The following is a 16207-nucleotide window of genomic DNA, read 5'->3' on the forward strand; positions in this document are numbered from 1 at the left end:
ATGTTAAAACATAGTGGCTATTTTAAAAGTTGTTTTTTAATCTATTTACCCTTCCAAAGCCCATGTACTATCTTTAAGTACTGATACTTCCCACCAACTACACATCTTGAATTAGTATAGAATTTCCATCTCCACTGGCTCTACTGGAGATTTCATCAGGATCAGGCAATTACTTTTGATGCTTGACTCATCAAAATTCATAGCCCCTGGTCTGAGTAGCATGGTGAGCAATTACACAACTATATCCTTAGTTTCTGCCAGGATACCATAAAATAATAAGAAATGAGATGTAATCCTGCATATGAGGGAAACAATACAGTTCATATCATTAGGCGTGTCCAGAGAGATTAAGATTTGCATTTCTTTCAATCCCTGCCTTCCGATCGTGATTGTGAGTATTCTTTATTGCAAAAAGCAAAGCAAGAACACAATTACTTTCTTCTGTCACCTACCTCTCCTTAATAATTTCCAAATCCCCTGCTTAATCTCCTGGGTGCGTACGCCATAGACAATGGGGTTGAGAGCTGCAGGAATTACATGGTGTAGGACATTAAGTAAGACAGGGATATCAGGGGAAACCTTTTTCTTGGCCATATGGGTAAAAACAAAAACCAGCAGGATGGTGCTGAAGAAGAGGATGAGAATAAAATGAGAGCCGCAAGTGCTCAGAGCTTTGCCAGCTGCCCCTTTTGCCTTGAGTCTAAGCACAGCCCGAAGGATGAATGTGTAGGAGAGAAAGATGAGGATGAGGTCAGAGCCCAGGAGAGTCCAGGCCACAATTAACTGGTAGATTTTATTAAGGGCAACTTTATCACAGGAGAGCTTGGACACAGAGAGGTTGGCACAGATACAGTTCTCAATGATATTTTTTCCACAATAATGGAGCCATGCAGAGAGGATAGGGATTGGTGCAGTGAGAAATGTATTCCGGATCAAGATGAAGACAATGGCTTTTGCCACAAATTGGTCAGTGATGATGGATGGGTAGTGCAGAGGCTTACAGATGGCCACATAGCGGTCATAGGCCATGGCTAGGAATGTGCAGGATTCCATTGGCAGGAAGTTGTTCATGATGAACATCTGAAGGAAGCAGGCAGAGAAGCTGATGGACCTGAGGTCAAACCAAAAGATGGCCAGGACCTTGGGAATAACAGTAAGACAGAGCACCATGTCCAGCAGAGAGAGGAGGCTGAGCAGGTAGTACATGGGCTCATGCAGAGACTCCTCCAGCCAGATGGTGATCAGAAGGGTGGCGTTGGCCCCCATGGCCAAAAGGAAGAGGAGGCTGAGAGGCAAGGACAACCAGAGTTGCCACTTGGGGGATCTGACAAAACAATTCAGGAGGAATTCAGAGACTTCAGCGGAGAGGGAGCTGTTGCTATCAGGCAGCATTGGCAGTGATTTTCATGAGGTAGATGTCTTTGAGTAGCTGAAGAAGAAAGGAGTTAATTCTATCATAGTCTCTGATGACTACATACTTAGCTTGCAAGATCCATAAGGATAAGGACACAGCCCACCTCATCTATCCCACAACCCTTATGCCTAGCACACTTTTTAACACATAAGAGGTGGCTAAAAAATATTTGTTGAATGTGAAAAATAATGTTTCCCTGCTGTTCTTTCATCTGTGTTTCATTTTATATCTTCTCCTATGTGAACTGGAGAAATCTTTTTAGTGTGTTTTCTTGGTTAATACTTAATGGGTTAAAAATCATTTGAGCATCAAATGTTATTTTAATGATGCACATAAAATCAAAGAGAACATTTTAGTTTAAATTTTTAAAATGTATAAACATACATTTTAAAGGCTATAGTATCCACAATTAAGTTTTTAAGGACGTAAAAGATGAAAGCACTTAGAGGCATGATGGTCTGGGTACATAGAGTAAATCTCCTGATGAAATTGAACAACAATCATATCTATGGTTAGTCTATGTCTCTATATATGCCAGTAGCCTTTTCTATAGCTATACCTATATGTATATTTGAATACCTTGAATGTATCCACAGCAGGCAAAAAGAAAGAATTATCAGGCTACAGATTGAGTGACATCCAGACATGAAAATCAAACACTGATGTTGGCTTTCAACCGGAGGGCATTTGTGGCATTATATGAACTAAAGCACTAGTTTTCATTACCTAACAGAACTCAGGGACAGAAGTAAAATCCAGGCTGAAGCAGGTGACAAACCCATTAGGTGATTTCCCACATGATAGGCCTTTACAGCACTATATCCTGAATAAAAGGGCTAGAAATAAACTCACTTTTTCATCCCCATCCCTCATCCCCACCTGAATTCAAAGAAAACTCACTTTCTCAAACTCATTGTATACTGGTAGAAGTTTCCCTGTAAAACCTGAACAGCAGGCTGGTCCTCATGTGACTTTGCAGCCTGAGTTCACATCAACTGTTCGGCTCAAAGAGGAATTCAAAGTTATCCTAAATTGTAGCAGCCCCAGAAAATATAAGATGAAACACCGATGAGAGAAGTAAGCCTAAACCCTTTTTTGAGGAAGCAGCTTTTATCTCAGGCCTCAGAGAACTTCAACACAGATCCTTCTGAAGATAGGGTTGCTTGCAGTAAAAAAAAAAAAAAAAAAAAGACCATGAAAACAATAGAGGATAGAATAACTTACATATGATCAGAGTTCCAGATTGAGGGGGAGAGAGAATGGGATAGAGACTTATGAATTTTTCAGCAGAGATGAAATACATCAATAACTAAATTCAAGAATTCAAGCAAATCTCAGTGAGATAAATAAAAATAATTTCACACCTAGATATATCTAAGTGTGTAAGCCTTGATTTCATCTTCTAACTTCAGATACCAAAGGCAAAGAAAAGATCTTAAAGATTAATGTGACTATAACAATCAGAAGAATCAGTGTGTGCCAGGGCACTGATACCAAAGTTGCACACTAGTCTTAGGATTCTTGACCTCTTTTTTGAAAGGTACCTTTACTCTCACAGTACCTCATGCTTCTCCTTCTAACCCCCTGTATTTATATCATTCTTCCCTCTTTTCCCCAATTGTTAGATTTCTTCGTGCAGCTTAAATGTTGTCACTGTCCACTTCATTGTCTCAGATAGCCTGCAGACAGTCTTCCTGGGGCAAAATTATTATCTCTAATGGGTTATTTCACAAACAAACCACAGTGATCCAACCTGTAAAATTGTTGCTTTTTGTATCTACAGGGCCCACATCTGGGCAGAGACTTTTCTGTCACCTTTTTGGGCACTAAATTAAGAGTATAGAGAAGGTGGATCTGAATTTGTCTTAATCTTAAAAAATTAGTATTTCTGATGTCAAACCTGTTCAATAGGACCTGGAGGCAAGAGAGGGGTAAGGAATGTAATAATGATGAAGGGAGCAGAAAAAGTTATTGAGTGGAACACAATAATCTAAGCTTGCTTCCCTGGGGTACCTCTGTTGGTGTGGAGGAAGCTGTTAACAGTGGAGTGAATCTAAGCCAATAGGTGGAGGATAGACTGAGAGAGTGAGTGGAAAGAATGGGGAGAACAGAAGCATACATGCCCAGGAAACAGATGGTGGAGAGAAGCTGGAAAAAAGAAAACTGAAATCAAAACAGATGAGATTGGATATAAATAGAAAGGACAAGGAAGTAAAGAAAAGAGCAGAAAGGGACCAGAGTACTTTTAGGGAATGAGAAAGGCAGTAAAAGGCAGACTAGTCAAGATTTCTTAGTAATGATAATCAAGGGTGTGTGACTGGGAATCCTTTTTCCCTTTTAAATCTGCATTCTTCATTTTCCCATAAGAGTATGATTAAGGCTCTTCAAGACATCGCCCACATGATACTCTGCCACAGATCCTTGAGCCTCCATCTGGACCTAACCTCTCCCCAGAGCACACAGAAGTCTGGGCTCTGCTTTGGCACAGCCATCTGTATCTAGCCCTGTCATTTTTCTCCCCTACTTTCCCTTCAAGCTCCTACCCTCAACTTCAATCCTACAGCTTTTCCAGTTGAAAGCCCGGTTTTAGTCCCACCACAGTCCCTGTTCTAGCCAGCTGTCCAATACCACGGTGGTGGCTTAGTGCCTTCCCATTCTGGTGGAGCCAGACTTACAGGATGGAGACAGTGATCTCTGCCAGGAAGGGCTATTTCCAGCTCTATCTGTCTGAGTCTGTTACACTCTGGCTTTCAGAAGGTAGAATTATGCTTGAGTTTCCCCAGGGAAAGACTGCCTAGCTGACCCTGAAGGGGCCAGAGACTCAAGAGCCCAGCATCTTCTTATTCCTGAGGTAGAAAGCTTTCCTCTCAGTTCTTCACATTCTGTGATCCCTAAGCAATTAATTTTGCCCATGAAGGCATAGGTAGAATCTCAGAGTCATCACCCTGTACCAGTTGAATGAGTAGAATGTTAATACTTAGGAAATACAAGTATTAATTGTTATTTATTTATTAATTATACAAAAGCAAAGCCTTAGGGCAAGAGGGTTTAGGCAAAATGTCAGTGGGTACTAAGTTCTGATTTCCCAAAAATGTATTAATAAAACAAATACATAAATCCAATTAGGTGCATTCCTATAGTTTGTAGTAACTATAAAACAGTCAGATCACTCCCTAACTTTTTAATGTCTGACCAATAGTTCTACTTGAATGAAATGTTTTCAAGAAGCCCTATTCTTATGACATTTTTAGTATAAAAATCCAAGATGTTTTTGGTTGCTTATGTCTAACTAATCTATAATAATAAAAGCATAATATGCAAATTGACTGAACGACTAAACAGCAGAATGACCGAACAGCAGAACAACCATCCGGACCACCTTCTGGATGACCACGCTATGACACACACTGGTGCCAAGCCAGCCAAGGCAAGTGCGATGCAATTGGTCGGGGAGTCCCACCATCGCCCCATGATCGCCTTGCAGAGGGATGCCAAGGCCAGCCAAGCAATCGCACCCCACACCTGTTGCCTGCAGAGGGGGGTGACTGGTGGCAGGGGAGGGGGAGGTAGCACCACACAGATGGCAAGTAGTGGCAGCAGGAGGGGCGGGGCCAGCTGCTGGCAGCTGGGGTGAAAGAAAGTCCTGATAGGCCCTGCTCGCTGGCCAGGCCTAAGGACCCTACCTGAGGGGTTCCAGATTGCTACCGGGTACAGGCTGGGCTGAGGGACATCCCCCACCCCCACCCGCATCCCTACCCCATGCACAAATTTCATGCACCAGGCCTCTAGTTACTACATAATATATGCCTTTTGCTAGGTAGCAATCCTAAGAGTTTTCATGTCTGTCCCAATTTTCAAACAATACACTGGGATCTGTTTTATTATGTTTGGTTATACATTCATTTACTTAATCAATACTATTGTAGCCCAACAACTGCTGTGCCAGATTAGGCATCTTTACTAAAACAGTCAAAGTGTCTAACATTTACTATGTGAATATTATTCTCACTGATGTTCTCTTTTCAGTTCATCTCTATCAAGAAAACAGTTGTCTGCCAACTAGGGTAGGCAGCAGTGCGCATACAAGGACTTTGTGTAGGTTACATTTACCTTTTTGCTCTGTCACAATACAGACTGAAACAACCTAGATCATTTAGATGCTTCCTATCACACTGATCCAGTACATCGATGTCATCATATGAATTAGAGTGCTTAAGCAGAAAATGTCAAAGACCCTGGATTCTCTGATAAGACACATGCACATGATAAGTACCACAGAGATTCAGGAGCTTGCCATATTAAGGGTGTTTTTACATTTCCAATGGTGGGGAGCATGCTCAGACATCACCCCCATGTTAAAGAACAAATTATCGTAACGTGCACCTCCTATCACTAAGAAAGAAGCATCTCTGGATTTTGGAGACAGCATAAACAACCCTTGAAAATTCTGGCCTAACATATGATTTATCTGGTGACATCGAAGGCTGAGAGTTTTGATTGGGACCAAGAGCAAGGAAGAACTCTATAGCAGGTTTAGACTGAGGTTCAAGCAGCCTGCTTCTCAGACTACAGGATATGGGAGATACAGGTGGTGCTCCTGGCATTAGTGGTAGATAAAGAAACAGAGGGGAGTCTCTGATAAGTCTTAATATGAGTCCCAGAATAAACCCATAGAGTCTGCAGCAAAGAATGCAACAGAGAATTAGCCACTATTTGAAACAGCTACAACTGTCTGAAACAAGAAGCAATTAAGTTATATAGGCATAGCGGCAACTCATTCTATCAAGAGAATAGTATTTAAGGGAGTTGTCCCAGACCTCATTTTGCCTACCTCATTTGCATGAATGCCTTTCCCTCTCCTCACACATGGTCTCAGGGAGACTCCCTATGATCAGATAAAAGGAGAAAAAAAAAGCTCGGTCCTGGTAATGAATGAATCATCTCACTATGTGCAGGCCAAGAGCAGTTTCCACATGATAGTCCTAATCATGGGGAACCACAAAGATGGAGACAGGGTTCTGAACAGTGCATCTGGCCATTAACCAGATGAATTAGCAAGACTTGAACATCAGAGACAAAGAAGTCTGGGGAGAAAGCACATGAATTCCCCCAATGCATTTGGCACATGCAGATCTTAATAGTTCACACTAATGCCCCCCTCAGAGCATGAGTCATGGAAGAAGAGGCAGCCAGAAGTAGCAGTAACTTCTAAAAGCTCTGATTGCCTGTGAGAAGAATCTAGAATGGGCGAGAAAGGAAAGAGGGAAAGAAAGTTATTATAGCCTCTAGACAAACTGCAGTGGCAGAAATGCATCTTTCTATCCTTAGAAATTGTGATAACCCACATCTTGAAGAACTAGTAACAGGACAGAGCTAACAAACATAGAGAATAAGATCTTACCAGTGCAGGGTAGGCTGTAGCAGACATAGTCAGTGCCCTGTCCCTGTCCCTTCTGCACTTTGATTACACACCAACATATTTCTCTTGCCAACACCTGGGAGTGTGTCTGGGAGTGTCCTCTGGCTTTGGAAGCATGCTAGACTTGTGGTTGGGGCAGGGCTGAAGTGTCAGGGGATGAAAGCCTTGAGCAACAGTTACCAAACAATGATGGACAGAAGTTACGGCAATATCTTTCCAATCATTTTGATCATCACTTGGATCTGTCTACTACCACAGTTCTCTCCTGATTTGATTCAGTGGCCATCGTTTTGTTTGTTTGTTTTTTTAATTCTTTATTGTTTAAAGTATTATGAGTCTCCTTTTTCCCCCATTGACTTCTCTCCAGCTTCTCCAACCCCCCAGCACATACCCTCACCCCCCTACTGTGTCCATTGGTTATGCTCATATGCATGCATACAAGTCCTTTGGTTGATCTCTTACCTCCCCCTCCCCCACCTTCCCTCATAGGTTGGGCAGTCTGCTCGATGCTTCTATGTCTCTGGTTCTATATTTGTTCATCAGTTTATGTTGTTCATTATATTCCATAAATGAGTGAGATTGTGTGATAATTATCTTTCTTTGACTGGCTTATTTCGCTTAGCATAATGCTCTCCAGTTCCATCCATGCTGTTGCGAATGGTAAGAATTCCTTCTTTTTTACAGCAGCATAGTATTCCATTGTGTAGATGTACCAGTTTTTTAATCCACTAATCTGCTGATGGGTACTTAGGCTGTTTTTAAATCTTAGCTATTGTAAATTGTGCTTCTATGAACATATATCCTTTCTGATTGGTGCAGAGACCTTCGTTTTCATAATGGTGCCAAAAGCAGGTTACATTACATAAAATCCCTGCATATATGCTGGAGAGATATCTGAGATATTATTGGAGTCTCTCTTGATTCAAAATTTACCTGTATGGTCATTGAGGTATGTGGATCCCTAGGGCGTATTCCAGGAACACTAGAGGCCAGACTTAAAAGAATAATATTAAGATAACACATACTTGCTAAGGGAATGAGGTTACCTTTGAAGTTGTTTTCTTTTAGAAAATTGCACAAAAGCCCTTAAGTCCTCTCAATGAAAAATTTTTTGTACATAAATAACACATAATATAGCTCATACATGACAATATTCTGGCACTAAAGTTTCTATTAAACGTTTTAGCTTCCTTGGTGAACTCATTATTTCTCTTAGATTTCAAATGGCCTTTTAGAAATGCAAAAATCCAGCTAATTCTGCTAAATAAAGCCAACCTATGGCAAACTTTGGCAAGTTGAGTCAGTTGTGGAAAGTAAGGTTGAATCACACACACACAGCACAGCTGTATAATGGAACATGTGACGGACATGTGACAAGGGCAGGGAGATAATAATTAATGTCTCTAGTAAAGCTTTATCAAGTTGGTTCAGAAAGTCAGTAGGGTGAAACATGGGTATAATGCAATAGTGTTTGAATGTTTAGAATACAAACATTGTACTCGGCCTTGGTTTCTCCTTCTAACTGAATCCAAACACAAATACATACATATATGATTCATATATATATATATATTAGAAGTCCGTTGCACAAAGATTTGCGCAATAAGCCTTCCTTCCCCTGGCTGCTGGCACTGGTTTTCCTCCAGCACCTGGGACCCAGGCCTTTGGTCCAGATGCAGCAAGGCTTGGCTTTTCCCCTCCTGCCACAGCGAGGCTTCTTCACTCCGGCCAGAGCCTTCAGTCTTCGCTCCATGCCTGCGTATGCAAATTAATCGCCATCTTTGTTGGGTTAATTTGCATAGTCGCTCTGATTGGCTGGTGGGCGTAGCAGAGTGACACCAGTTTGCATGTTTCTCTTTTAGTAGTGTAGATCTATCACAATATCATACATAACATCATGATTGGGGCAGCTGAGGAACAAACATTTTTAGGGTTAAGAATTCTTAGAACTTGCTCCCGGATCTGTTTTGTCCTGACCCCATAGATAACAGGGTTGTGTACAGGTGGAACAACCATATATAAATTGGCCAGAAATATATGAACATAGCCAGGGATGCTATGACCAAAGCGGTGGGTCAGAAATGAGAAAAATGCTGGGATGTAGAAGATGAGCATGACACAGACATGGGAGCCACAGGTGCTGAGAGCCTTGAATCGGGCATTCCATGATGGTAAATGAAACACTGTGCAGAGTATCTTCACGTAGGAGAAACCAATTACTATAAGGTCAATGAATCCCACAGAAAAGGCAGCCATCCCAAACAAATTGTTGGCCCTGATACTGGCACAGGAAAGACGGGCAATGCCCATGTGCTCACAGTAAGTGTGGGGAATGATCCTGGCACCACAGAATGACAACAGCAAGATGAGCAACACAAAAGGGATAACAAAGATTAAAGATCTCACTATCATGGCTATACCTAGGATGGCCACTACCTTGTCTGTGAGTATCATGGTATATCTAAGAGGATTGCATATAGCAACATAGCGGTCTATGGCCATTACTGTCAGTACCCCAGACTCCAGACCAGTGCACAGATGAATCATAAACATCTGTGCAAGACAGGCACCAAAAAGAATTTCCCTTAAATTGAACCAGAAGATGCCCAGCATCTTGGGGATAGTGGCAGTGGACAGGCTTAGGTCAGTGAAGGCCAACATTGCCAAGAAATAAAACATGGGCTGATGGAGAGTAGGCTCAGCCTGAATTATGAACAGGATTGTAATGTTCCCCAGGAGGGCAATCAGATAGACAGCACAAAAGGGAAAACCAATCCAGATATGAAGATTTTCCAGGCCTGGAATCCCCAAAAGGACAAAGGACAAAGGATGGAATTGGGTGGTGTTCTGATGGGCCATCTTTATGGCTGCTGGTCAGTTTTTTCACTCAACTCAAGACTCCAATCCCATTCATGTCATTTTTTCAGGTCACGGAAATACATGGCATCAATTCTCTGACTTAATACAGCAGAAGACCCTGGAGTGAAAAATAATAAAAGGTTTAAAAAGCTCCCAATACAGAATTGACCAGATTCATGACATCTTGTTTTCCTGTCCAAAGTACATTCTAAATTTGATATTCTACTACAGTCCCAGCAATGATGTAATTTCAGTTACATTTTAGAGGGACTTCTGTAATGTTACAATGGAGAATGGATTGAAGGGGCAAGTAAGGTTTGCAGTAAACTGAGAGATATATTGCTTGCCTAAACTAAATAAATAGTACTGGAGATGGCAAGGCAATGGTATATAAGATAAATTGGCAGGAAACACTTTCTGATATGATTTGGGGGATGGAAGAGAGTAATAAGTCATGTTTAATTTCCAGTATTCTGTCTTTGGTTATTAAGTGACTATTGGTGCTATTCACTGAGATATGAGAGAGTTTTATTTGTTTATCTTAATTTATGAGTGAAGTTGTTGACATTAATTCTGCAATGAGTAGGTATGAAACTCATATTGAATCAAGCACAAATTCTCAGCAGGCAGAATATGAGTTAAGCTGCCATTTTCACTGAAGTCCAGTTTTTGGACATCAGTGAGTTTATAAAACACTAAAAGTTCCATTCACGTGGAACTAAAAATAATATAGGATCCCTACTGTGATTAAGATAATATCATATTTTTTCCATGTTAAAAATATTTACAATCTCTGCAGAACTATGCTACTTAGAAATTACAATCTTACTGACCTCACTCTATCATTCATTTCCAATTAAATTACTCAGATGGTAGAAGTTGTTCATGGATGATACTAAAATTGAGCTTTCTGGAAATTCAATACATTTGCAAAAAAAAGAGTAAACATATTGAAAAGATGTTTCTTCTATAAGTCTTATTATAGGCTTTATTTTTTTATTTTTTTTATTTATTTTTTTATTGCTTAACAAAGAGTATTACATATGTCTCCTTCCCCCTCCCCTTGAAGAATGGATTGAAGAGGCAAGGAAGAGTTTGCAGTAAACTGAGAGATATATTGCTTGCCTAATCTAAATAAATAGTACTGGAGATGGCAAGGCAATGGTATATAAGATAAATTGGCAGGAAACACTTTCTGATATGATTTGGGGGATGGAAGAGAGTAATAAGTCATGTTTAATTTCCAGTGTTCTGTCTTTGGTTATTAAGTGACTATTAGTGCTATTCACTGAGATATGAGAGAGCCTCCCCTACCCCCCAGTGTCTTGTGTCCATTGGTTATGCTTATATGCATATATGCATGCATACAAGTAGGCTTTAAATATATAAATGCAAATATTCAGACTCTAAGAAATAAGATTTTGTAATTAAAATATTAAATAATAAATTACCATTAAATATTAAAATAAATTTGCAGCATATCCTTAAGTTATGATCACAAGAAATCCATTTAATTAAACAGCTAAAATTTAGTTCTTAGGGGAATACAATGTTATTCTATGGTAACGTTTGGGTGTCGTGGGTCCTCTAAGTCTTTCTCAGACATAAATGTTTCAAGTGTTTATTTAATATTTATTATTTACTTTATAGCTAGTGTTGGATGTGAAAATACCTAAGATACGTGGCCATGATAAAGAAAGTCTTTTTTTCATAACTCTTACATTCTAAATTAGCAAGAAAGACAATAAGCTTGCAAAAATAATTACTCCAGATAATGTTTTATGAAAATAAAGTTGAATAGCTTTAAAAATCAGCACTAAGAATAAAAAAGAATGAATTAAAAAGAAAAAAAAGATGAACAGACACTTTTATAGAAGATATACAAGTGGTTAATAACAAATGAAAAGATACTCAGCAACATTAGTCAGCAGGGAAATGAAAATTAGTATCACAAAATGATTTCATTTTATTCTTCTTGAACAGCTAAAGAAAAAAATGAATGACATTATAATATATTAAAGAAGATGTGGAATAACTGAAACTCTCATACACTGATGTTTGGTACGTGAAATGTAAAACTACTTTGGAAAACTGTTCGGCATATTTCTTATGAAGTGAAAAATACATCTTCACTATTTTCAACAATGCCACTCCTAGATATTTACAAAAAAATATCCAGTGGACATATCAAATAGAAAATTACATATATAATTGCAAAAATAATTACTCCAGATAATGTTTTATGAAAATAAAAAATATATATGCCTGACTCTGGAAAGGTCATGGCTGCTAATAAATATCTGGAAGTCATCAGTGTATGATGTCTTTGATACACATCATCTGCATTGTATATATGGATGGAAGATTGAAGAGGAAAAGCTCTAAAACAAAAAGTAGTGATGAATATTCTTATTTATTGTTCTAATCAATATTTTAGGATCCACTGCTAATAATAAAAAACATACAGAAATAAGTTTGATACTTCAACTCTATTTGAAGTGTATGTGAGAGAGAGAAAGAGATTACTGGTCATTGAATATGAGGTGTAACGGAATCATAGATGGTCTTCATAAAAATTAGGGATGCTCCATGCCACCTTTTCCCCTCTATATCTTACTCTTTTTATTATCTCTTCCTCTGCCCGGATTTCTTTGCCTTTATTTCTACTAGGACTCCATTATATAATAGGAAGCCAACTTACCAACTCTTTTAGCAGCTCATCCATATTCCAGAAGGGTCATCTGCTTGGATACTACAACCTCTGGGCTTTGTGAAGTCATAACGTATAGTAGTAAGAATTTATAGTGGTATTTCCCAGATGCATTTGCCCTTGGGGCTCCCAAGGGCCTGAAGGATGGGGAAAAAAAAGAATTCCTGAGTTGCCAAACTAAAGTTGATTATTTCTCCAATGTTTGTTCAAGTAAGTAGCTCAATCATACTTTTGCATTGCCTGTGGGCTTTGTACTGGCCGAGATGGTGCTAGAAGAAGTCACTTTATGGAAGCAACAAACAATTAGAATGGAATGAGATAATTTTTCACTTTTTTAATCATTCCATAATTTTTACAAGTCCCTGTAAGGGACTCAGGGATATCAAGAGTAGAAACACCTACTATTTTTATTTAATAGGAAATGAGACTCAGAAATATGACTGACATTATTAGGTCATAGCCGAGCAATGCCAGAGAAGAAACTGAAATCCAAGTCCATTGAATTCCTAAACCAGTATTATTTTCAATAAATGCTTCTGAGTATCCTTCTTTATTCATAGGTTATTTATACAGATTTAACCTCAATATTTGTGCTATAAACTATGATAATAATAATGAGGCAGAGATTGCTAGTTAGGCAGTTTCCTACACTGTCATGGCTTAAATGTCTTTGATAAGTCCTAGCCTAATGCTAGTATTAATGGTAGTCAGCAAGGCAATGCTGAGATTCCAGTTGAATTCTGAAGGCTTGAGAACCAGAGCTCTGATGGTATAAGTCCTAGTGTTAGAGTAGGTGAATACTGAGTTCCAGATCATTAGGAGAGAGAGAGAGAGAGAGAGAGATCTAATGGCCAGGGGATGAGAAGCTGCTGGGGTAGCAGACCCTAATTGTGAAGCACCACAAGTAATGGATTGTAACTGAGGGGAAGGCTGGACCTATGCCCTGGTCAGCCACTGGAGAAGAAAGAGATCTTTGTCCTGTGCTTGAACAATGATTTCCCATTGACTGCAGATGAGGCAAGGTCTGCACAGAATGAGGTGTATGGGTTAAGACATGTCCTGTTGAGCCTGAATTTGAAGAATGAAAAGGTATGGATGATGATGGCTGGCAGCCAAGATTTATTAAACTAGGAAGGGCTGCATTTTGCTGAAACAAAACTGGCACAAATTCTTGACTAGAGGTAGCATGAATAGAAAGGCAAGAAGGTTCATTGTACACAACATTAGTTTGCATAGGCTGATAGGAAAACCCCATAGAAGGTGTTAGTGTGAGTGGGAAAGGCTGGTGCATGACTGAAGAAAGTGTCATATGCTATTCTTTACCAGAATTCTCATCCCTACACTGCAACTGTGTCAGATGAAGTGAGTGTTTTTTTAGTTTTTTTAATTGGAAACCTAACTCTGTAGGTCAGAAGTCCAGGCATGGCTTAGTTTGGTTTTCTGCTTCAGGGTCTCCCAAGATTGCAATCAAGATTTTGGGAAAGACTAATTTCATCTGAGGCTCACTTTAGCTATTTATCTATCATCTATCTATCTCAGATATATGCTATAGATACGATGCATATAATTGAGAAAACTGGACAATAACATGCAAAAGAATTAAACTGGACCCCTGTCTTACACCACACACAAAAGTCAAAATAAAATGGATTAATATCTTGAACAAAATACCTGAAACCATAAACCTCCTGGAAGAAAACATAAGGATTGAGCCATTAATGATTTTGACAATATTTCATTTTAATTTGACACCAAAAGCAGAGACAACAAAAACAATAATAAACAATTGGGAGTACATAAAACTAAAAAGCTTCTGCATGGCAAAGAAAACCATTAATAAAATGAAAAGGCAAATTATGAAATGTGAGAAAATATTTGTAAATCTTATATCTGATAAGAGATTAACATCCCAAATATATAAAGATATTCTACAATACAATAGCAAAAAAAATCCAATTTAAAAATGGGTAGAGGATTTGAATAGATATGTTTGTAAAGATAATGTACAAATGGCCAGCAGATATATGTAAAGATGTACAACATCATTAATCATTTCAAGAAAAGCAAATCGTAGTCAATAATATTGTGATATGTTTACATGGTGACAGATGATTACCAGAATTGGTGATGTGATCACAGTGCAAGGTATAAAAATGTTGAATTACTATATTGTCTACCTAAAACTAATATAATATTGTATACCAACTGTACTTAATTTTTTTAAATCTTTATTTTTGAAAGTATTACATATGTTCACTTTTTTCCTCATTGACCCCCTTTAGCTGGCCCCCACCCGTGCCCCAGGCCTCCACCACATTATTATCTGTATCCATGGGTTGTACATATATGAATAAAAGTTCTTTGGTTGATCTCTTCCCACCAACCACCCCTCCTTCTCTCTGAGATTCCATAGTCTGTTCCATGTTTCTATGTCTATGGATCTATTTTGTTCATCAGTTTATTTTGTTCATTAAATTCCACATATGAGATCATGTGATACTTGTCTTTCTCTGACTGGCTTATTTTGCTTAGTATAATACTCTCCAGGTCCCTCCAAGCTATCTCAAAGGGTAAGCGATTCATCTTTTTTACTGTTGCATAGTAGTCCATGGTGTTAATTTAAAAAAAATAAGCTATCACTTCATACCTTTTAAAATTATTATTATCAAGAAGACAAAAGAGACACGTGGAAACATGGAACAGACTGAGGAATCTCAGAGGGAAGGGGAGAGGGGGCAGGAAGAGATTAACCAAACAATTTATATGGGTATATGCAGTCCATGAACATAGTCAATAGGGTGGTGAAGACCTGAGGTAGGGCAAAAGCTGGATAGTAGAGGGCAATTGCAGGGTGGAGGTAAGGAGAGACATCTGTAATACTCTCAACAATAAAGATTTTTTTTTAAAGAAGACAAGAGATAAGTGTTAGCAAAGACGTGGCAAAAAGGGAACCTTTTTGTACTCTTGGTAGGAATGTATATTGTTTCAGCCACTATGGAAAACAATACAGATATCCCTTAAAAATTAAAAATTAAACTACCATATGACCCAGGAATTTTACTTCTGGGTATATATATACTAGAGGCCCGGTGCAAAAAAATTTGTGCACTCGGAGGGGTCCCTCAGCCCGGCCTGTGCCCTCTCGCAGTCTGGGACCCCTCGGGGGATGACCACCTGCTGGCTTAGGCCCGCTCCCTGGGGGATTGGGCCTAAGCTGGCAGTCAGACATCCCTCTGGCAGCCCGGCAGCCCTCGGGGGATGTCCACTTGCCAGCGGGGAGCAGACCTAAGCTGCAGTCGGACATCCTTAGCGCTGCTGAAGAGGCAGGAGAGGTTCCCACCATCACCACTGTGCTGGCAGCCATCAGCCTGGCTTGTGGCTGAGCAGAGATCCCCCTGTGGGAGTGCACTGACCACTAGGGGACAGCTCCTGCATTGAGCATCTGCCCCCTGGTGGTCAGTGTGTGTCATAGTGACCAGTCATTCCCAGTCATTCTGCTGTTAGGGTCAATTTGCACATTACCCTTTTATTATATAGGATAGAGGCCTGGTGCATGGGTGGGGGCCAGCTGGTTTGCCCTGAGGGTGTCCTGGATCAGGGTGGGGGTTCTACTGGAGTGCCTGGCCAGCCTGGGTAGGAGCTGAGGGCCGTTTTCAGACTGGCCCCAAGCCCCCCAGCGGGGACCCTCACCCCATGAGGATGTGGCCAGCCTGGGTGAGGGGCTGATGGCTGTTTGCAGGCTGGCCACACCCCCTTCAGGGTGGGGGTCCCCGCTGGGGTGCCTGGTCAGCCTGGGTGAGGGGCT

The 16207-nt window shown here is 39.9% G+C and overlaps 2 protein-coding genes across 2 annotated transcripts; both read right to left on the minus strand.

Moving 5' to 3' along the window:
• Positions 1-444: 444 nt before the first annotated feature.
• LOC102242143 (olfactory receptor 56A3-like) lies at positions 445-1392 on the minus strand. The gene has a single exon (XM_005886225.1). The coding sequence runs from the start codon at positions 1390-1392 to the stop codon at positions 445-447; it is 948 nt and encodes a 315-aa protein (XP_005886287.1).
• Positions 1393-8708: 7316 nt separating this feature from the next.
• Positions 8709-9692, minus strand: LOC102253278 (olfactory receptor 52E5-like). Its single transcript, XM_005886261.1, has one exon. The coding sequence runs from the start codon at positions 9690-9692 to the stop codon at positions 8709-8711; it is 984 nt and encodes a 327-aa protein (XP_005886323.1).
• Positions 9693-16207: the final 6515 nt, after the last annotated feature.

The sequence above is a fragment of the Myotis brandtii genome, unplaced genomic scaffold (assembly GCF_000412655.1).
Source record: "Myotis brandtii unplaced genomic scaffold, ASM41265v1 scaffold966, whole genome shotgun sequence".
In the NCBI taxonomy this organism is placed as follows: domain Eukaryota; kingdom Metazoa; phylum Chordata; class Mammalia; order Chiroptera; family Vespertilionidae; genus Myotis; species Myotis brandtii.